Source organism: Ammospiza caudacuta, chromosome 4 (genome assembly GCF_027887145.1).
Source record: "Ammospiza caudacuta isolate bAmmCau1 chromosome 4, bAmmCau1.pri, whole genome shotgun sequence".
NCBI classification, from domain to species: Eukaryota; Metazoa; Chordata; class Aves; order Passeriformes; family Passerellidae; genus Ammospiza; species Ammospiza caudacuta.
Window position 1 is genome coordinate 11,500,697 of NC_080596.1, and position 20,970 is coordinate 11,521,666.

The following is a 20,970-nucleotide window of genomic DNA, read 5'->3' on the forward strand; positions in this document are numbered from 1 at the left end:
CTGAGGCATATACCTTCATATCCAGAATTAATCAGCTAAAAATAACATGGCTGGGGGCCCCACCTTTTCTTATTTGTAACTGCAAAACAGCCCAGAGGCTGCAGTTCTGAAATAGGTTTTGTTTTGTTGAGATGCAATAACTCTCTACACCAGCTGGTTGATATCCACCTCACCCTGAAAGAAAGGCTGTCAGTATTGCTATATTTTTCAGTCACTAGAATGTAATCAGTTTAAGGATAAGGAAACACAAGAGGCCCCAAACCTAATCCAGTCTAATTTTACTCTAAAATACATAGATGAAGACAGAGGGTAAAAAAGAGGTTTTTCAGAAATGTTACTATGATTTCCATTTCAAACCAGGGTGGAATTCAATTCCTTTCAACTGGCTTTTCGCGCCCCTCAAAAGTAACTTAAAATTGTTTGTTTAAGGACTGGAAACCTCTCCTGGCCCACTCACCAACTGAAATTAAGTGGAAAGTCTCTTCAACAAGACTCAGCTGGCCTGCAAACCTGTCTGAGAATTTGTGAACTATATTTATGATGTTTCCTCCCTTTATTTGAAAAATGTTAGTACATGCATACCCTTCCTCATTTTGCTGAACAAATTTGATACTGCCACCTTCAAAATGTGTTCCTACACAGCACTGTACACAGTAATAAGGAAATTCGTGTAAATTAGAGAAACAAAAAGAATGAAGAAAGCAGTAAGAAATGTGCATACCCAGACTCTGAATCTACTGATATGAAGGAAAATTGTTTGAGGTTTATCATATTGCTATTGCAAATCTACCAGAAGAATTTGAAATTAAGGGATCTATCCTGACCATTCATTCTGTTTTCAATATACCCTTACCAAAAAACACACTAAAATATCAAGTACTACATAAGAAAAGATTTATGGAAGTTTAGAGTGAGAGGTTTATGCACTCCAGACAAACTCCTATTTATAACTAAGAGAGTTATTTGCACAAACTCCAGAAACTGGGTTCCTTCAGCCAAATACCATCTTAACACTTAAGGAATCTCTGCTTTTCTCTTTGTGTGCTGCTGTAGTCATTGACAGACCTTATCAAATCAGCAGCACTTAACAAATACCAGAATATATATTCTATACTTGCAGAGTTTAACTTTCCAAGAAGCCCTTTGTGGCTATTTCAACATGATTAATGTACTGATCTGATATCCCCAGATCACTGCAACCTCCCAGCACCATGCAGAATTAATGTTTTTCTGTACTTTTCGAGTGCCTGAGGAACTTCTGCCAGGGATGGAGAAAGGGAAGTTTATCTGCCATTGCATCGTGACAGAAAGAAACCTGTGGCTTGAAGAACAGCCTGCAAAGGAAAAGGAGCACTCAGAAAGATTCCTTATTTCAGCAGGTTTTGGTGCATCCCAAAACCAACACTATTTCCAGCTGCAGGTATTATTAAGCAGCTCCTTTCCAGTTACTGTTCTCAAGATAAACTTGCTGCAGTTTCTCAAATGTAGGAGCAAATCAAGACTGTAAATGTCCTTGCAAGACCACCTGTAATGTTTCACTGGATTTGGCCTAACGTGTGAAGGTTTTATGGCAGTGATTTTGCTACTCTAAATAAAAAAAAAATCTACTAGTTAACAGTCCTGCAAAAACATGTGGGTTGTGTAAAATTACACTTCCTCTAATATCTAGAGACTGTCTAAGACAAGGGGTTCATATGTTAAGGGATTAAAAGACTGTTCTAAGTGCACTCAAAATTCATGATCTCATTCCCAGACCTATGGTCAGACTTGTCAATCATCTCCCATAGCTTAGTATTTCAATTAAAGAAGAGGTGAAACAAAGAAAAAGGAAAATTACAGAGGCATGTAGATGATGGAGATGACCTAACTCTGTTTTGTTCAACTGCTTGAGGACAGAGCAAAGCTAAGTCACTGCTGACATTCACTGGCTGAAAAATACTTCATTGTCCAAACGAGAAAAGCATTCACACACTTAATTTTAAGCATGTACTTAACACTCAGTGCCTTTTAAACCAAGGAAAAATATTAACTTGGAACTTAGTGCACTGCACATGCTGCTGTCTGACAGAGAGAGCTCACTGGCCAAAAGGCAACCAGGACAGTAAGGCTTTTGTAAAGTCCTTTATCAACTCACTTCTAAAAAGGGGATGACTCGCATCACACATGCAAGTTGAACCCAACTATTCTGCAAGTCACCATGAATCTGAATGAGTAAAGCCAGAAGTGCCAACAGCTGGCTCACAGTACAGCCCGACTCTTAAAATCACCACTCTGGTCCTCATCAACATCTCATGTGCTGCACTGCACTGAGAATCTGTTTTTTCATAGAAATTGGAAGAACTGACCTTTTGATAGCAAAATATTAACATGGGATTGCTAGGCTGCATTATACTTTCTAACTCTAGACAAATACTGCTTCAGCTTAAACTTCATTTCTACCACTGTTTCTAAGCTAACAGAATTTTAAAATCTATTTATTAAAGAGATAGCAACATTCAACTTTCACCTGCCTAGTATTAAGAAAATAATATATTTTTTGCAAATAAGGAAGTGGTTTCTAGTCAATATTGACCAACAGTTGAAAAATCAAATAAAAGAATGCAACAGCAATTTATTTTTATCTGTGTGGCTTTTGTCCTGGTCCCTCTGTTTCACTTTAGTAATTCAGTTTATTTTAAAGGTCAAAAGTAAAGCAGTCCAGCTACACTAAAAACACACTGACATCTTTAATAAAGTGGTAATAATTTTAAAATGTCTGCAAAGTTATAGATGTTATGAATGATGAAGTAAATCAAATAAATAGACACCCATAAATTGAACATTTTGGAGTTTTTTAAAAGCACAATTTAAAATTAATAATCAACATATAAAGATGTGTTTTCATCTTCCCATAATGTTCAACTGCACATTTCTTTTATGCCCCCTGAAACATGACAGCAGATAAGTAAGTCTACGTGGTCTCCTAAAAATAGACATGCAACAACCTTGCCAAAGAGCTTAAAAAAATTCCCCGTCTCCCAAAATGACACATTAATCACACATTTGACACATTTCCACATTTCATTAATATCAATTTTTTCTGCTCATTTGAATGAATTTTTCTTGCTGGAGGTTGCATGATTTCTATTAAAAACAAAGTTATTGAATAAAATATGAATCATCAGTTCTGTTCTATTCAAAGCAGTTTCCAACTTCACCAGTCCAGTGTTCTTACATATTCCTACAGATATGCCACAAAGTAAATTTTCACTGGCATTTCAGTCAGGCCACAAAAATTACTTGAATCATGTACAGCAAGAGCATCTCAGTTGGCAAGCACTACTATTTCTGTTGCAAGTGAATTCAGTTATAAAATATGGAGCAAAAAATCTGAGGACTTACTGAAAATTTGTTTCATATTACTGTCTTATAAATTCTGGTTATTAAATATATATATGTGTATGTGTGTGTACAAATATAGTTAATTCTAAATATTTCTTATTTTGTTGTTTCACATTAATTGTAATACTCAGAATAGTTTAAAATAAATTCTTATCACTACCACTAAAGTAAAATATATAGTTATTACATTATTTCTTATAACCACTCTGAAAACACAGTCCTAATATTATATATTATGCTATTAAAAGCAATACTTTTTTTTTTCTTTTTTAGGAAAGAAGAACTAAAAGTAAATTATTTGAAACGACACTTATTCCTAGGGCTCTTGGTGAGGGAAGCAGAAGAGAGGATTGTCTAATACAACCCTTATTCACTACCATCTGCTGCTGCTTGAACCTACTAAACATATATATCATACATTTTCTTTTTAGCATCCCTTGCCAGTGCTTTTGAAGTTCACTAGGAATGCTAGGGCTTGTGAGAACAACAGATGGAAAATACTCTACAGTCAAGGAGGTATACTATTGAAACTTCATCACCCAGATTTGCCAAGAAACCTTAGCAATGCTGTAACACAGCCCTGCTGCTTTATTGTGACCTCTCCTTATGGAGGGCCATTCTGAACTCTGACAGTGACTTGCCTAAATTAGCATTTCCTTGTGGTTGTATTCAAAAATATTTGTTTGACTTATTCCTCTGTGCTTTCATCCCCAAAATTCAATTTGAAATTATCCTCCAGCTGCACTTCCATTTCTTTTTATTTCTCTATTTATAGGTTGTATTAACAATGTATTGGCACCACATCAGTAGCCAGTATCAATGCAAGTGTTTGCATTATGAGACCGAGTTAACAAAAAGTAAAAAACCCTTTGTTTGTTAATATGCCTGACTCAAGTAACACACTGTTAATATGCATTTCTTTCTACAACCTATCAATCATCACCAAATTTGAACACTAGACTTTCAGCTTAATTAATTACATTTGTTGCTTGTTCAGGTAAAACTAGAAAAAAATTACTTCAGAGCACAAAGCACATTATGCTATATTATACATGGCCTTTTCCATGAAGCCAATTTGAAAGCACAGTTCTGGATATAAGGTTGCATATTGTTCATGTGAACAAGCCCAAAATTGCTTTAATCCACTACATAAATACTGGCAGTGCTGAAAAAGTCAGAGAACTCACCACTTGTCCATCTCTCCCTGGAACACCAGGCACTCCAACAGAACCCTGGAGGGAAACAGACGCCAGTGTTTAGCAAATTAAACAGGTCATGAAACCTTTCATCTCATAATACAGTGCTTAGAAATAATGGTGAATGTTTGCTTATTGGAACTGCAATAAATTTTTCAAGAACTCGTTTTTATCCAAGCTGAGCTCTCCTTTCAGTTGAGATTTTATACTAATTAGACATATTCTCATGCTGTACATTTTAAGGACTGTATGGCCTTTTCCAGAAACAAGCTTCAAGCTCATGTTTTGTAATGTTGTGGATGCTTCACAATAAATGTTAGAATTTAAATGCTATTCCATTTAATGCTCTCAATAAGTTTTGAGACTGATCCCATGCAATCAAATATAGCATCTGAACAAGACTATTAATGCTTCTAGAGGGATCATTCAAGCTCAATAACCAATGAATCTCAAGGCTTTAAGAGATAATATGCAGTGATTCGGTCTGACAGTACAAACAACAGATACACTTTGAAACTGCACCAATAATAGTGCAATCAGAATTAAAAGGTCAATACAGGCCAAACACAAGTGACAAAGAAGAAAAAAAAAATAGCAATGACTTCTAACATTGAGAGATCTTTTTTATAAAGCTCTCATACTGTAAATTTCTATGTGTTAGATAATTTTTTGAAGGTCCTTGTGCAACTTGCTGTGGAAGTTCAGAGAAAACACAAAGCATGAGGAAAGCAGGAAAGCTGCATAGGCTTGTACAGCATTCTCCTCTTATTTTATAAAGATGGTGCTGTTTAGTAAGGGAACTGAAAGAATTGCTGCATGGCAATTCCCCCTCTATTTTGCTTAGAGGTGTCACTAAAATTATCACCAACACCTAAAGGAAATGTGTTCAAAATGGATGCAGACACTTGTCAATTAATAGAGTTGGAAAATCCTGTTTAAGAGGAAAAGGAACCAACTCATGAGGGCCTTAAGAATCCTCGAAGAGCTAGTAACAGAGCTTTGAATCAGTAAGAAATAATACACCACATCCCAGCTTATCTCTTTGACTCACAATGCTCTCCCCTTTCTCCCAAAGCTTCTACTTTGGCATCCTTGTCTCTTTTTGCTGAATGCATGGTCCTGGCTTTAAACTACTGCAAAGGGACCTGAGTGAACACTTCCACATCCCTGTATCATTTTTCCAGAAAATCAGAAGGCAAAGCTCAGGAGGGCATGAAACCATCAGCCTCAATAAGCTATCCTATGTATAACAGTTCCTCCTCTCAGTGGCAGCTGATTATTTTTCTTGCAAAACACAGGATGTTAGAAAGTGTCAAATTAAGCTGATTCTACTGTGATAAGTAAATGTTTATCAGATATTCAAAAGTTCATCAGCACGTGGGTTTTGCTGATGTTGTACATGCAAAGTATCCTCCTCCACAATTCTCAGGGTATAGCTTTGTAAGGGCAACTCAGACAAGAGCCACATTCCTGCATTGCCAAACACAAAGGGTACTCCTCTCCTTCAGCCTGCAAACTCCACACAGCCCACAGCTGCCAAAATTCCACCAATTTGTGTGCTTTGGGATTACATTTTTACATATCACAGGTTTTCTTTCTTTTGTAAAAAAGTTTCATTTTAACAGATGCTTCACTCTAAAGAACATAATCTCAGAAGAAGGAAAGCAGGCATCCTTCTCACATATGTCAATACTATTTATTCCTTCCTCTTTTATTTTTCCTTTATACAAATTATAGCAGTTTTATTAAATATCTTTCATACAACTTTTCAATCTTTTGAAATCAGCTAGAAAATTACTCACCTTGGTGGTATGCGAGTCAGATGCCAGAAAAGTACCACTCACTAGCTGTTATGCTGATATTCTGAGGACTGTTTTAATGGAGTAATTCCATAAATCATAACTCACTCAATCAAACCGAGGCAGTCAGCTTTAATGAGTGTAAATAAGGCTGAAGGCATTCCCAGGAAGGCAGGTCTCGGGTTACCAGAGGAACAGGAAGACACGGGCAGACCACCTGAATACCACCGAGCAAGCGCTATTTATCAGCAACACCTACGCCCTTTGTTTCTGCTGGTCAATTCTTTAGTCATATGGCACTGATCTACTTGAGTAGAGACATGCATTTAATCAGAAACTTTATCTCCCCACCTTTCACAACGCTTTAACATTGGTTTCCTAATCGTACCAGTCTATGAATGAGAAAATTATAGTGACCTTTGCACCTGAAAGTTAAGCAGACAGATTGAAAACAGTCTGCTCTGCATTGCTTGAACTTCATATGATGGGGGAAATGAGAAATCTTGTGTCTCACATTATATGGCTCCATTTTGCAAAAGCAAAATTCAGAACCTAAGCTAATTGATTCAATGCAGTGTACAGTAGCTTATTCCATTCACCTTTTCTGCATGCAATTTGGCACAGGAGGAATAATCACTTTCACAGCATTGTTGTTTATACTGTACCTTTTGTCCTGGAGGCCCCTGAGGTCCCTGCAAAGGGAAAACAATTCAATTAATATCAAAACTCCAGCCAATTTAAACTGAAATGACTAATTAAGACTGTCTTATTGTGTAAGCACTCTGATACTGGACTGAAACCAGCTGATATTTTATAAATCAAAGTAGGAGTTTATGCTCAAAACGCACAATGAATCTTTCTTCTTCACTTTTGGAACTAACTACTACCAAGAATACTCAAATTTTCCCCCTTCTAATATTTTCTCTTCCAAGCCATCTGTTTCTTCCAATACTGACAAATCTCCCAGCATTAAGATGACTGTGGTTTTTCTCTTTTATATAAGCCAACAGCCAGTCGTGTGTTCACAGTAACAGCATGTCACCATAAAAACAAGGTTTATGCAAACAACCATTTTTGCAATGGGGAGAAGCATAAACCTCAAAATCTTCTCACCTTTTAAGTATCACCACACATGACTGTGTTATACCCAACTTGTCATGTGTGCCATCATTTCCAAGTTAAGAGAAAAATCTTTAGCTTCAGAAATCGTTAAGAATGCTCTTGGGAAGCAAAGAACCACCATTTTGTCCCCATCACCTGAGAAGGCAGGAAGAGATATCTCAGCTCAGGAAAGCTTAACTTTCCTGAATGTCATACAGGAGTCAAAGTCTTGTTGATATTAAGAGGACCCATTTCTCAACTGGTGCCTCTGAAGTACCCAGGTGGCCACAATGGAGAGGGGAAACAGAGAGAAATAGATCAACCAGCCATGTCTAGGACACTTTGGCAGTCTCTTTTGGTAACAGACAGACCACATCCAACACAGTTCTATGCAATTTTGTCCTCCTCAGGTTCTTACTATGGGCACTGGTGCAAACTGTGGGTGCTGGTGGTGTACCAAGCAAAGTGAATTCATAGTCCATGAAAGTGCAAAACCCAGCACAAAACCTGGGGAATTCAAATCCTTCTGATGTGAGAAAGAATAAAAGAAGAACCGATCGATACCAGAACTTTAATTATTCAGGAAAAAAAAAGGATTTTTGCCTTAAAATGTGACTCTGATTTTATTCTTAAATTAGTGTGAAGTTAGGCAGAATCCTCCACCGTCAGTAGACGGAACATTGCTCTGATGCGACTTCAAACTACTAACAAGGAAAAGCTGCACTGGTGGTAATTCTGAGCGCTGCATTCACTGACATGGATGAAAGCCTTGCAGTTTTAAATGGTATGTCTAAGGTTTGGTATCAAGTCTTGCAAAAGCATAGATGAATGCACCTTCTTGAAAGTTTTGCCTGATTGTTTTAACAGAAGAAAGGTATTGTGAGCATCTCCTTTAGACTGCAGAGACAGATTCTGATAAAGGAAACCCACCTTTAATCCCCTGCCTTCAAAAGAAAGCAGAAGCACCTCAGCACTCAGCACTGGTGATGATCAGAGCAATGAATATAGTGAGCATCTGCTTTTCCAGATGGAGAAAAATGTCCCCAGCTCACAGTGTTCCACAAAACCTGCTGATTAAATCAAGTCTTCTTTTTAGTAAGTGCTTGAGAGTGAGTGATCTGCTGGGCAAGGAACCACAAATAGAACAACAAGTCCACAAACAGTGTTCTTCCCTGTCTTCGAGGGCCTGATACCGTCCTTTTCTTTTGTAAGAAAGGTACAAATTTGTCTAGCATTTTAAAAATGCCAAGAATTAATGCTCAAACTAATGCTTTCCCTACAGCAATGGTATCAAAGCAGGCTCCAAATGTCTACATCCTGGGCATCAGTTGTCTGTTGACTTGTTGTAAACTAACGTGCTACATTTCAGGGTTATTTCAGGTCTTGGGAAAAATCCTGCCATCAGTAGGCCAAAGTGAATACAGAACAACTGAAGACCTCCATCATAGCTCGTACCAGCTATTTTTATGTCCAAGGGGTGGATATATCAGTTTCTAGCTACTTAAGAAGCTATTAAAACCTTCTAAAGACCCTCAGCTATATTAAATTACCATTTGGGATCCCTTAATACAATACCACTGTATGAAGGAAAAATGATAATTCACTTACTAATATTAGCCCCAAAGCAACCTGTTAGATGTACTCTCTGTTGGACTTTCTGCCTGGTGCTTGCAGCTGTCAGCTGTCAGGGATGGATATAATTCAAGACATTGCAGAAAACATTTTTTCCCAGAATTTCCTCTTCATCCCTGACATCATTCCAGCTTCTCCAGATGAGTTACTGAATATGAAAATATTTACATAGTAGCCTAGTCTTGCTCTTATGATGACTTTAAAATGAATAATTCAGAGAAAAGATGCAACAGATACTTATCAATAAATATCTTATGCAATTAGAAGTTTTCCATTTCTGGTACTTAAGCCTATACTCAGACTGGAAGCAGCCCTGGTGTTTCACAGCCACTGAGCCACTTGATGACACCAACAGTCTCCAACAGCACAACTACCTATTGTATGGTATTGACTGAAAAAAACAATTTCAAATAAAAGCTTACCTAAATTGGTACACTTTACAATTTACATAGGATAACAAGTTCTTCTTATCCTTAGAATGTTCTGACTGCAAAACACACCTGAATGGAAACAATTTTTCTTTAAAGCACTGCTCTCTAGCATTGGGAAAGAAGCTCAAAGCCATTGGAAACTTAACAGCTCATTCACTGACAGCTCTCACCCCTCCCCCATACAAGCCAGCAGTCATTCAACTGAAAACGTGAAATTAGGTTACTAACAGAAAACTTTTTAAAACAAAACAAAACAAAAAAGCCTGTAGAACACCTCAGAACGGTGCTTATTTTTCTAGAATTACCTAAAATCTCTGATCAACGCACAGAATGACACTGGAGAGATAGAAACAAGCAAGTAAATAAAATATGGTAGAAAGAAAAAATATAAAAGAATAAAATTTTTAAAAATCTAAAATAAAAAACCAAAAACAAAACAGAAAACCAAACCAAAAACCAACAAGGTGCTTTGGCTTATTTCCAGAGGAATAAGTGACAGCTTTTAGAAGAACGAATGTAGAAAATTCCATATGAACATGTGGATTTTCTCCCCATATTACTCTACTGAACTGAGGAGCACCATGTGGTACCCATTTGATGAACAGACAGTAAGACCAGCAATCAGAATCTCTATGTAGGTCTGGAGACAGAAGCAGAAGGCAAGAAATATGTGAATATTTCCAAGCAATTCCTCAGGATGCTTTGTTTTTATGTTTTTCTCCGTTTTCCTTCAGCTGCTCTGTGCTCCGTAACAGCTGCAGCAATATCCCAGCCCTGCTGTTTGCTCCAGCACATCCAAAGGGATGCTTTGCAAATGCAGGCTCAGCCAAGCTTCCCCCTGGACAGATGTTCTGCCCCTGGGTGCTGGCAGGCAGCGCAGAGCTGCTGCCACAGGTCCCCACCTCACTGCCCCCAAGCCCAAAGCCTTGGCTCTGCACTGACCCCACACAAACACAGAGAACCTGCTGGAATGCCCACCAGCTGCAGGCTCCAGCTACACCACATGTAACATACTGCCCCTCTGCCACCAACAGATCCGGTGCATGAAGGAGGCAAAGCAGAACCACACAGCCCTTTACAACCACTGGCTGATCAAGAAAACAAAACAACCCCAGAAGTACAGAATTCTTTCACCTCCTAACTACATATACATATATATGATACCTGTCCTTGATCAATGACAGATTATGTTGATAGCAAATACTGGACTTTTGCCTGCATTATTGAAAGCTGCCAGAGTTTCCACAATGGGATGCTCAGAATCAACTCCTAAACCACTGGCAATTCATGTCAAAAAGCTCTTTTAATAAAGAGCATTTAGGCTTCAAGAATTCCAAAGAAACTTTGTGAAAATGGTTCAGATGAAGTGACTGCTCAGCGTTTTCTAGGATTATGCCACTTTTCCTCAAATTGACACATATTCACAGAGGAACCGCAATTGAGAAGGCTGAAAATTTTGGTTGTAAGAAGTCTTGAATAGCCCAGAATAGGAAGATAACTAAATATAATGAAAATAAAATATATTTCTTGCTTTTTCAACCATCATGAAGATTTCAGAAGAGCCCTTTGCCATCATGTCCAATTGAGTAAACCAGCTAGGCAGCTGTGACAACCCATTGCAGGGCTTCACTGAATTTGGTTCTCGTTCACGTAACTCTACAGGAGGACGATGAAAAGTGTGTTTCTCCAAAGAAATTCAACTGCCCTCTGTGTTTCTCTGGAGAATGAGAATTATTGATAATATCTAAACATTTGGAAAACTGGGTAACTAAGGATAAATACAAATGTGCACAAAAGTCTTCTATGCAATTGTGGTTTTTTAAAAGGTAAAATATTTCCATTGTGACCTGCCATTCTTCAATCACTGTTTTTGGAAATCAAACCAAAGCTCCAGAGATTGTAGCATGTCAAGTCTATGCATTATAGAAATAATTGAATGAAGCTGGACATTTCAGATGGTCCTTAACAAGTAACTATTAAGGATAAATTAAAACAAAAAAACCCCCATGAAAAATACACTAAAAATTAACAAAAACCCCTACAAACAAGAAAACAAACCCCAACCTACCCTCACCCCTTCTAAAATCAAACCCAACTGAAAAGATTTATCCATGTGTAGTAAAACAAAGTTTGGGATCCAGCATTCTTACTACACTTCCTTTCTAATGTTAGAGTTATATTTTCTTTCTACGCTTCACATGTTCCCTATGTTTTAGCAAGCTGGAAAATAAGAAAATTCTGTCCTGTAAAGGTTAAAGCTGCAGTTTCAAAGAGAGAGAGAGAGCGCAATTCAGGGTGTAATACATTAGCAACCTTTTGTATTCAATTTCTAGAGACTCCGTTGCTTAATGTTTAAAGAAATGTATGAATTAAAAAGTTGGGGCATTTTCAATTTGCAGGTCTGGGGTAGGAATAATGATTTGTTTTACAAGGTGTTGGAGTTCATGGACAATGAGCACAAACACCAAATGAAAATGCCTAACAAAAAAATAATGAAAACATAAATGGTTTTGTACACTGAATAAGTTATACAGCAAAATAGGTCACAATGGTGCAATACACTGCCATACAAAAACTCTCTTAATCCAAAGCCTTGCAAACAAGAAAACCCCAAAAACCAGAACAGAAGAGCAACAAAACAACCAGAAGAATTTTTTTTACTTCCATACCTTCTATGAAAGTAAAAACTCTTTGCAACCAGAACACCTCTGGGAAGTATTGTGTCTGTATTTCTATGAAACAAAAGAAGTTCCAGGACTGTTGCTGAGAATAGAGATTTTCTCTTTGCTGCCTGTAAGAATCATTAAACATTTAGAACAGAATCATGGAACTGTTTCGATTGGAAAATATGTGTGAGATCATTGAGCCCAAGTGTTCACCTAACACTGCCAAGTCCACCACAAAGCCATGTCCCTGACTGCCACATCTGCACATCCCAAATAACTCCGGGGTGGTGATTCAGCCACTTCCCTGGGCAGCCTGGTCCAATGCTTGACAACTCTTTCCACGAAGAAATTTTTCATAATAGCCAATCTAAACCTCCACTAATGCAACTTGAGGCACTTTCCTCTTGTCCTATCACTTGTTTCTCGGGAGAAGAGATCAAACCCACCTGGCTGCAGCCTCCTTTTCTCCAGCTGTTTTCTTCAGCTGGAGACAACAAGAAGGTCCCCCAATAAGCCTCCTTTTCTCCAGGCAAAACAGCCCCAGCTCCTTCAGCTGCTCCTCACAGGACTTGAGCCCCAGACCCTTCAGCAGCTCCACTGCCCTTCTCTGAACACTTTATAGTGCCTCAATGTCCTTCCTGGAGTGACTGGCCCAGAACTGGACACAGCACTCTGGGTGCGGCCTCACCAGTGCCAAATAGAGGGGATGATCCCTTCCTTTTCCCCACAAACCAATTTCTCACCAGTCTAATGGCAAAAAGAACTGAAAATGGAAACCTAAACTAGCAAATATACATGAAGACAAAGCACATGTTTCGTACAAAGCACTAATCTGCATTTCGGTGGAGCCTGTGCCTGGATCCCATTTCCTTTGTGTAAAACTCTGAAAATATGTACCTGCATGGTGGAGGAGTGTTTCATAAAGATTACAGTTTCTAGAATGCTAGTATTGAAATGTTCAGTACTGTAACATTGATGCATCACCTAGATATAAGAATGATCAGTTAAGAAAAGAGATTACTTTGATGAAAAAATTCTTATAACTTCTTAAAAAGGAGCAACCCCCTCCCACGCTATCTGCCTTAATTGATGAAAAGTGCTGCTGTTAATTAGTGCTCAAAAAAAGCTTCTTATCTTCATTCTTCTAGTCATTGTTGTGGCAGCCATTACCGAAGTGCAGAAGTTACAAAATGCCTGACTGTTTTCCCTGAGATCTCCAGCAAGTTAAGTCCAGTGCAACTGTACTGGTGCAAAAAAGGAATAGTTGCTGTGAAAAGCACAGGCTGAGAATTTCCATTTCATCTGCTAGTTTTCATAAACTTTTGCAGCTAAACAATTTAAGAACAACACCTTATAAAATTTACTATGAACATGCTACCAGAATAAAACAAAGAAGGCGCCTACAGAACTCTGGCCATTGAAAACAAAATCACAATTAGCAGCTTCCCAGAGGAGCTATGAAGATTCCCAGCAGCTGAGAATCTGGCCTTGACCATTGGCCTGAAAGGCTGGATTGAAACCAGCACAATTTCCCAGACAATCTGCCTGGTCCCCGAGAGTTCATTTTAACCTAAGATGAAAAATAGTACTAATTCATTTTAAAGATGTGACATTCTACAGACTTAACTACAAGGCTACACTTTTCCACTGTCTTACACAAATATGGCTATATCCTTTGGAAGAACATCCTCCTTTTTATGACTAACCAGTGAAAGCAATAACATTATGTTTTACTTTCTTGAACAGATGCCCAGCAAGTCTGTGTAAGCACAAAAGTACTACTTTGGAAAACAATGTATCTTAAAGCAGAGGGATTTTGCATTTGGGTTAATAATCATAGTATAGATTTCTTTTGCAAAAAGGCACCTTTACCTGAGTTCTCTGGTTATTCTGGAGTGTTCTGTTCATGTAAAACATATGCAAAATTACTTATATGTCTTTAAGGCCCATTTTGGGGAAGAAAATAATACACTGAGGTTTTCTTTCACCGACAAATGTGGTTGTACACTAAACATGTTTAAATTTACTTTTCAAAAAAGGAGCTGAAAACATAGCATGCTTTAGTATTCCAGATTTTTAGTAATATGAACTAGTTTAAAATACTGTATACATAAAAGCACAAAAAAGATATCCTGAATGGAAATTAGGAACAAAACCATCCCATGCACACCTTCTATCCCACTGCAGTTTATGAACCTGAACATGCCCATGTGCCAGTGTCAGCCTTTAATATTTTCCATCACTGACTCTAACTTCTCATGAATAGTCTGCAACCAGAAATCCTAACTCTTGGGTAGAAAGGAATCACAAACCCATCTATTATTCACTCCGAAAATGAGAAAATAAACTGGAAAAACTCTTGCATGGTACTTAAGAGTCCTTATCACCAAGAACTGCAGACAAATGGCAGGGAAAGCAGGATGAATTATGAGAGGCAGGACACAACTTTAACTGAAAAGGTTGAAAACCTGCAGAAACTACTGCCCTTCTCTCTGGAGTAGCACACATTTTTCTAGTTCCACATAATATTTCAAAACTTAATCCCTTTGGTCACCCCACTGCTTGGCCTCCCCCTGAATTCTCTTAATCCTTTCTGCACAGAGCAATGATACCTTCAACTCTTGAAGAAAGCACTTCTGCAGGGCTTTCCAATGTCATGGAAACCAGACAAAAATTTAAACTGCATGTCATTCTTTCATTCTCTTCTAACATTAAAGAGGCATGCAGTCACATCTTTATAACTTAAACCTCCATCTCACCTAAAAAGAAACTGAAATTTCTTGGCTCAAAAAGCAAACATATTCTTCCTGACACAGCAACTTACAGAGTCAAAAACCCTTGCAAAGAGTTCTCCCAAACATCTCAACTGCAAGGACAGACCAGCAAAAGAAGCATGTTGGCACTAGAACAACCTGAAATGATTTTTAACAGAGACTCCTTTAAGAAACAACAGAATCTCCCACATCCTAAATTGTCCCACCACTATGCCATAACTCACACTTTTCTTTCTTACAATGGAAATAGGGAAAAAGAAAGGCCATTCCTTGTCTCAAAGATGAACTCTCTTGAGCCAAAGCAGAATTCATGTCAGAGAACTCCAACACTGTCATTCTCTGTATATGGTGAAAGCAAAACTCTCTTGTCTGAGAGGGAGAAAAGTTATTATTGCCCTCTCTCAAAACATCCCTCTGAAACATAATTTTCTTTTTTATTTACGGACACAGAACTTCATTAAATCAGAAGAAAAACATGGCAGCAGATTCTCAGTTGCAGCAAATTGCCATCTTTTCACAAGAGTCACTGGATTTTCTGTTTCATTGAAAGAAGAACATGAACATTTCCAGAATTCCAAATGCATCAAAATAATTTCAACTTTCTGTAAATCAAGGTACACATTGTTACAGGTGTTGGGAGGAAAGGGTTAAACCCACAAGATATTTTAAGGATGAAATAATTTCACTCAAAGTGACCGTGCAGCTGGGAACACTAACCATTTTGGTGTGGGGAAACTCCACTTATTATGTATGCTGTTGTTCATCCTCTGCCTGTTTTGAGAAGCAGAATTCCTGTGTGGAGACAACACCCTATCACAGACATGCTTGAGCGCTCTTCCTGCTGGGAGAAGGAGTGAGCATAGAAGCACAGTCTTGTGATAATCTGCTCCTGCAGGAAACCTCTGATATATTGGGGCCAGCAGCAGCCCCACCCCATTGTTTCTGTGCACTAGGGTGAGCTGAGCCTAACAGAGCTGGGTCTCAGTGTGTCTCCACTGCCCAGTGTTGTCAGCAAGGTGATGAAATAAATCTGCTCTTTGCATTTCAGCTGAGGCTTCCTGGTTGCCCTGGTTACCTGTAAGTATTGATTCATACAGTAGGTCACTCGTTACTCCGTGTGTGTCACAGGCTCGTGGTACATCCTGAGGAACAAGCTGGAAAACACTGCTACCTATTTCTGTTGCAACATCTTGGACTCTTCAAGAAATTTATTCCCCTTCTTTTGTGAGCAAATAGAAAACTAAATAATTTCAAGCTATGCCATTGTTGGTTCACACTAAATTTGCCAGCTCTATCAATATCATGTACCATTCATCTAGAAATACCAAGGCTTGCTACCAAATACAGGTGTAAAAAATGCTTTTGAAAGAGGAAAATGTTCTGTCCCCATCATTATAATCAAACCTGAGACCCTATAGGCCACAAATAGCCTTCATCTTCCCAACCTTCAGCATGTCACCCAAACTGTATGGATCCCCTTCCAGCATTTAATGCTCTTCTTGGCAGCATCCCACTTCTATCTTGGAGGAAAAATCAGAATATACGCCACAGTAATTGCTTCTTACTGAAAAGGGCCTTGGACAGGTGGGCAAGCAGGAAACCACAGCACACTCCAACATACTGACTTCTGGGGGACAGGACTGGTAGTACTTTTTGGATCTCATTGAATTCTGAGCTTCAATTTCATCAAGAAGAAAAACAGGAAGCTAACTCAGACTGGAGACTCTTGGGGTGAAACAGAGGCAAGTCCTTACAAAAGAATTCCTGCAGAAGTAACACAGAAGCTTCTCTGGGCAGAGATCCCCGTTTTCCTTTACTTTGAAAAGATAATAGGTGAAAAATGCACCAAAAAAACCTCAGGCAGAAAAAGGCCTGTGCTCCTCACCACATAATATACTATTTTTTCTAGCAATGCAATATTTTAACATACCTGTTGGGAAATCAGCTATTCCAGGAGCAGTATCTGAATTTCCAATATGGAAATACATGAAATGCATGACGGAAGTTGTCAGAAACAGCTGAACAGTCCCTGAATAATTGTAACATTTTCCACAGAGAAGAGAAGTCTGCAAATCTGTACTGGCATAAAGAGTATGTCAGAAGCACCAAGAAGAATAAAAAGAAACTAATTACCTCCCTGACACTCTGATGCTCTTTACTTGATCTGTACATAACCTAACATTTAAACTGTCAGACTGACTTTTGAACCAGACATTTGGAGCTAGAAATTCATATAATCTGGGATCTTTCTCCAACTCAAGCTTGCTGATTTGATTTTTAAACACCTTTTCTTCTTATCTAAACATATCTGCATTTAGAGAAACAGAGTAGTAGTATTTTTCAGTTCTTATACGCAGATGGTTACGTTAGAGCAGTGGGAATGCTCTGAACATTGGGACTAAAAGGTGGTGGATTAAAAGCCATCAAAGATCCTGTGACTCTGCAGATCTGGTGTTCAATAGAAGGACACTTTTGCAGAACTTGAGTGAGTTCTGTCCAGAGGTCAAATTGGAGAATGTTCCAAATACAAGAAAACAAACCAAAACGTTCCGTTCTTAGCTATTGTATGTATTCTTCACAGGCACTCAGAAACCAAAAGAACAGAGTAAAAAAGAGCCCAGCAGCAGGCTACTAACATGAAGTTGTACCTTTGGGAGGCTTTGATCTTAAAATTAATAAACCATTACAGCAAAAAAAAAAAAAAGGACAGTCAACTACCTGATCACAGCAGATAGTCCCAAGTCTCAGAATCTTCATTTTTTTTCTTTCAAAAGATACTGGCTTTTGTCAATTGAAAATGTTTTTCAATTTGTCAAGGTAAAATATCATCACACCTGTTTAAATTTTCACAAATTCAGACAGCAATCATATCTGCACTGATTGTTGAGCTGATTATTACTGATAATCTTCCTCCTCAGAAGCACTCAGGAATCAAAACCACATGCCCTGAGCTACAATCTGTCATCTCTCATAAAAATAAAACCAACCGTGTTTTAGAGAGATCTTAAGGGAGAAGAAGCATTGCATGTTCCACCATTCTGGGAATATGTGACAGGCAGAAACTTATGTTGCCTTAACCTGTGGCTAAAGCCGATTTACAACCAGTGGAGCTTAAATTTAATTCCAAATGAATCAGAAGTATTTGACACACACAGAGAAAAAAAAAAGGAACCTCAGAACAGAAGAACTTTCTGACAGTTTCACTGTTGCCTCTTCACTGTTCTGCCAGGCAAAGGTCCAGAGCCCTTGCCACAGAGACTGCCTGAATTTTGGCCTGTAAAACATGCAGATGGTTCCGATGCTGCTCAATGGTCTCAAGGTATAAACAGCTCAGCTTCAGAGCCAGTGTGAAGAGGGGGCCAGGAAGTGGGAAACCCTGGCTTGGTTCTTTTTTGTTTTACTGTGCCCTCAGCTGTTTTATTTCCTTGTGCTTCTCCAAGCTTAAAGAAGTTGGCCTTATGTAAAAGATGACCATATTTAAACAGAGGACATTTCCTTTCTTCTGTTTTCTTCACAAATAAGGCCTCAAATAGCCTGTGACAAAGGAAGGTCGGGAAATACACAGCCATAAAGCTTTTTGGAATTTCTCATTTTAAAAGATATATGTCATGTTGTACTTTCTTAGAAAACTGGAAGGATACTTACTGTCAATCCTTGTTCTCCTGGTTTTCCTGGCTCACCCTTCAAATAAAAAAATAAGAGTGAATTATTTCAGTAACACATCTTGAATCCAATTTTCTATCTAGTAATACAAAATATCTTTAAAATTTCAATCTTAATACAGGTATGGCAGCTAACTAGACATTAAACATATTATTTTTTTTTTCTTTTTAACCTGGTAGTTCAAATCACAGACATCTCAAGAAGTACTACTTCACAATCATGTAGTGTGGTATAGTTCTCAAGTCAAGAGTCAATATTGGTGTTCTGACTCTGTCCCTTGGTTCTAAACATAGTATTCCATTCCACTATGTTAAAGGACACAGAGAAAGGTTATTTTCACATATGTGCTGTATCCCACAATTTATATATTCCAAGATTACTGGTCTGTATCATCACTTCAGTCAGCAGGCAGAACTTACTGTTGTCAATTACCATGTTCCATAAAACCATGAATATTGGTATTCTGAAGCCATGAAATAATTACTCAGCTGTTAAATACCTGGACTGGCTTTCAAAATGATAAACCATCATTTCCCCAGTGTATTCTCTTTCTGTGGGCACAACTCTACATACAGTCAGAATTTATATTCTCCCCTTTCTTCCCATATGAACACATATACAGTAAAACATATCAGTCATACAATATGGGCTAAAAATACCCATCCAAAAAACCCAGAGCTCCTATCATTTTAGTGGTCTGGTTTGTACATCACTCCCTTGAAAACCCAACTGAACACAGGGCAGTCCATGCACTATTGTATCAGCACAGCTCCAGGGTCCTCTTTAGATCCTGTCTAAAAGAAAGCCTGTCATAAAATTGATGAGAGCTGTTCTGATGTCGTTGTTCCTGGCAACTGAAAAGAATCAGAGCTGCTTCTCTGGCTACGCATGCATTGCACTCAGAAGCACACAGGCAGCATCTGCAAGCACACCAAGGATGGCTGGGAGCAAGAAGCCATGGAGGCACACGTTCCTGGCCAGCCACTGCCCCAAAACACCATCTTACAGCTGTGGCAATTGTAAACCTTCTTCCTTGAGAAGGACAGGTTGGAAGAGAAGCCCTGCTTTGTCTAATCCTACAAAAGAGGCAATGTCTGCCTAATGGTCACTGGTCACTAGAAGGAGACCCTCCTATATCTGTGTGATGCTGCAAGCCCCCAGCTCATAGCACAGTGCAGCTGCTGTTTTCAGCTCACCAGGTCCACACAAGTCTTTACCTCAAAGACAAAGCTGTCCTTCCCTCTCAGCTAAGTTCTCCCTTTACAGCTCTCCTATTTGTGTGTTTCACACAGTCATGGAGGAACAAGCATTCTGAGGACCAGGAACATTAACCTGAGGGTACAGAACAGTAGCAAGGGGCAGCAAACTGGATGTTTTTTACCTGAGTGCTTGTTTGTATCTGATTCTAAAGCAGTACTATGAACTGATTTTCCATAATGTTATAGGGCTTAAGATAGCCACAGCTTAAAAACTATAAAAAGAAACTCTCTCTTGCCATCTAAAGTCAAAATCACTACAGAACTATTATAAAATGAAATGACCTCATTGCATAAAATGCATGACTCTCCTGTTATGAGAAACACTAATGACTCCTTTGCTAAAAGCACAAAGCCACATGCAGCCACACTGTAACCAGCAAGGCCAGCTGATTCTGCCAGCCCCATCTATGTACCTGAACCATTAAAACACCATTACTGCAGTCAGAAAGGGATTCTGGTTTCAGTCTTGCCCTTACTAGATAAAACCAGCACCCACTCTGCTGACTACAGTCCATTTAACCACAATAAATGAACACAAGGGAGACCTAGAAGAGGCCCAGAGCCTGATGTGCCACAGGACTAACAAGAAATGGGAAGGTTGCCCAAGTGAAGCATCATAAGAACTACAGACTTCTAATGTCATGTCATAACCTTGAGCTAGAACTTATGAGGGCAGGAGTGGTAAAACAGCCAAGCCAAAACAACAACAGCAGCAGCAGCAGCTCTAGAGTCCTAGATGTCTCAACTGGCCAGCTTTGCTGGATTTTCACGGAAATTTTAGCAGCATCTTACTATTATCATGCTATATTACATTTAGACAGCTAATACCTGAACAGGTTTAGAACAGGAGTGTAGGTATTTTCTTCCTCAGTTTTAGCTAAAAAAGGCCTTGCAGGAAAAATTTATGGTGTCCTGGCCCCATGTAACAAGTGATGCTTTTTTGTCAAGAAAACAGTTTCTGTTTCCAGTGCTGGTCCTCGCTGGTTCCCCATGTGCCTTCCCGGCCACAATCTTCACTTTTCATGGATGAGAACATGTGTGTGCACCTGTGCATGTGCCATGTCATTT

General features: G+C 38.7%; 1 protein-coding gene across 1 annotated transcript in view; it reads right to left on the reverse strand.

Annotated features, from left to right (window-relative positions):
• Positions 1 to 20,970, reverse strand: part of COL25A1 (collagen type XXV alpha 1 chain) — a 291,973-nt gene that overhangs the window by 62,521 nt on the left and 208,482 nt on the right. The window contains exons 12-14 of the mRNA XM_058803801.1: positions 18,626 to 18,661; positions 7,042 to 7,068; positions 4,569 to 4,613 (exon numbers count right to left, since the gene is read on the reverse strand). Of these exons, the coding sequence (XP_058659784.1) occupies positions 4,569 to 4,613; positions 7,042 to 7,068; positions 18,626 to 18,661 (108 nt within the window). The remainder of the gene's footprint in view (positions 1 to 4,568; positions 4,614 to 7,041; positions 7,069 to 18,625; positions 18,662 to 20,970) is intronic.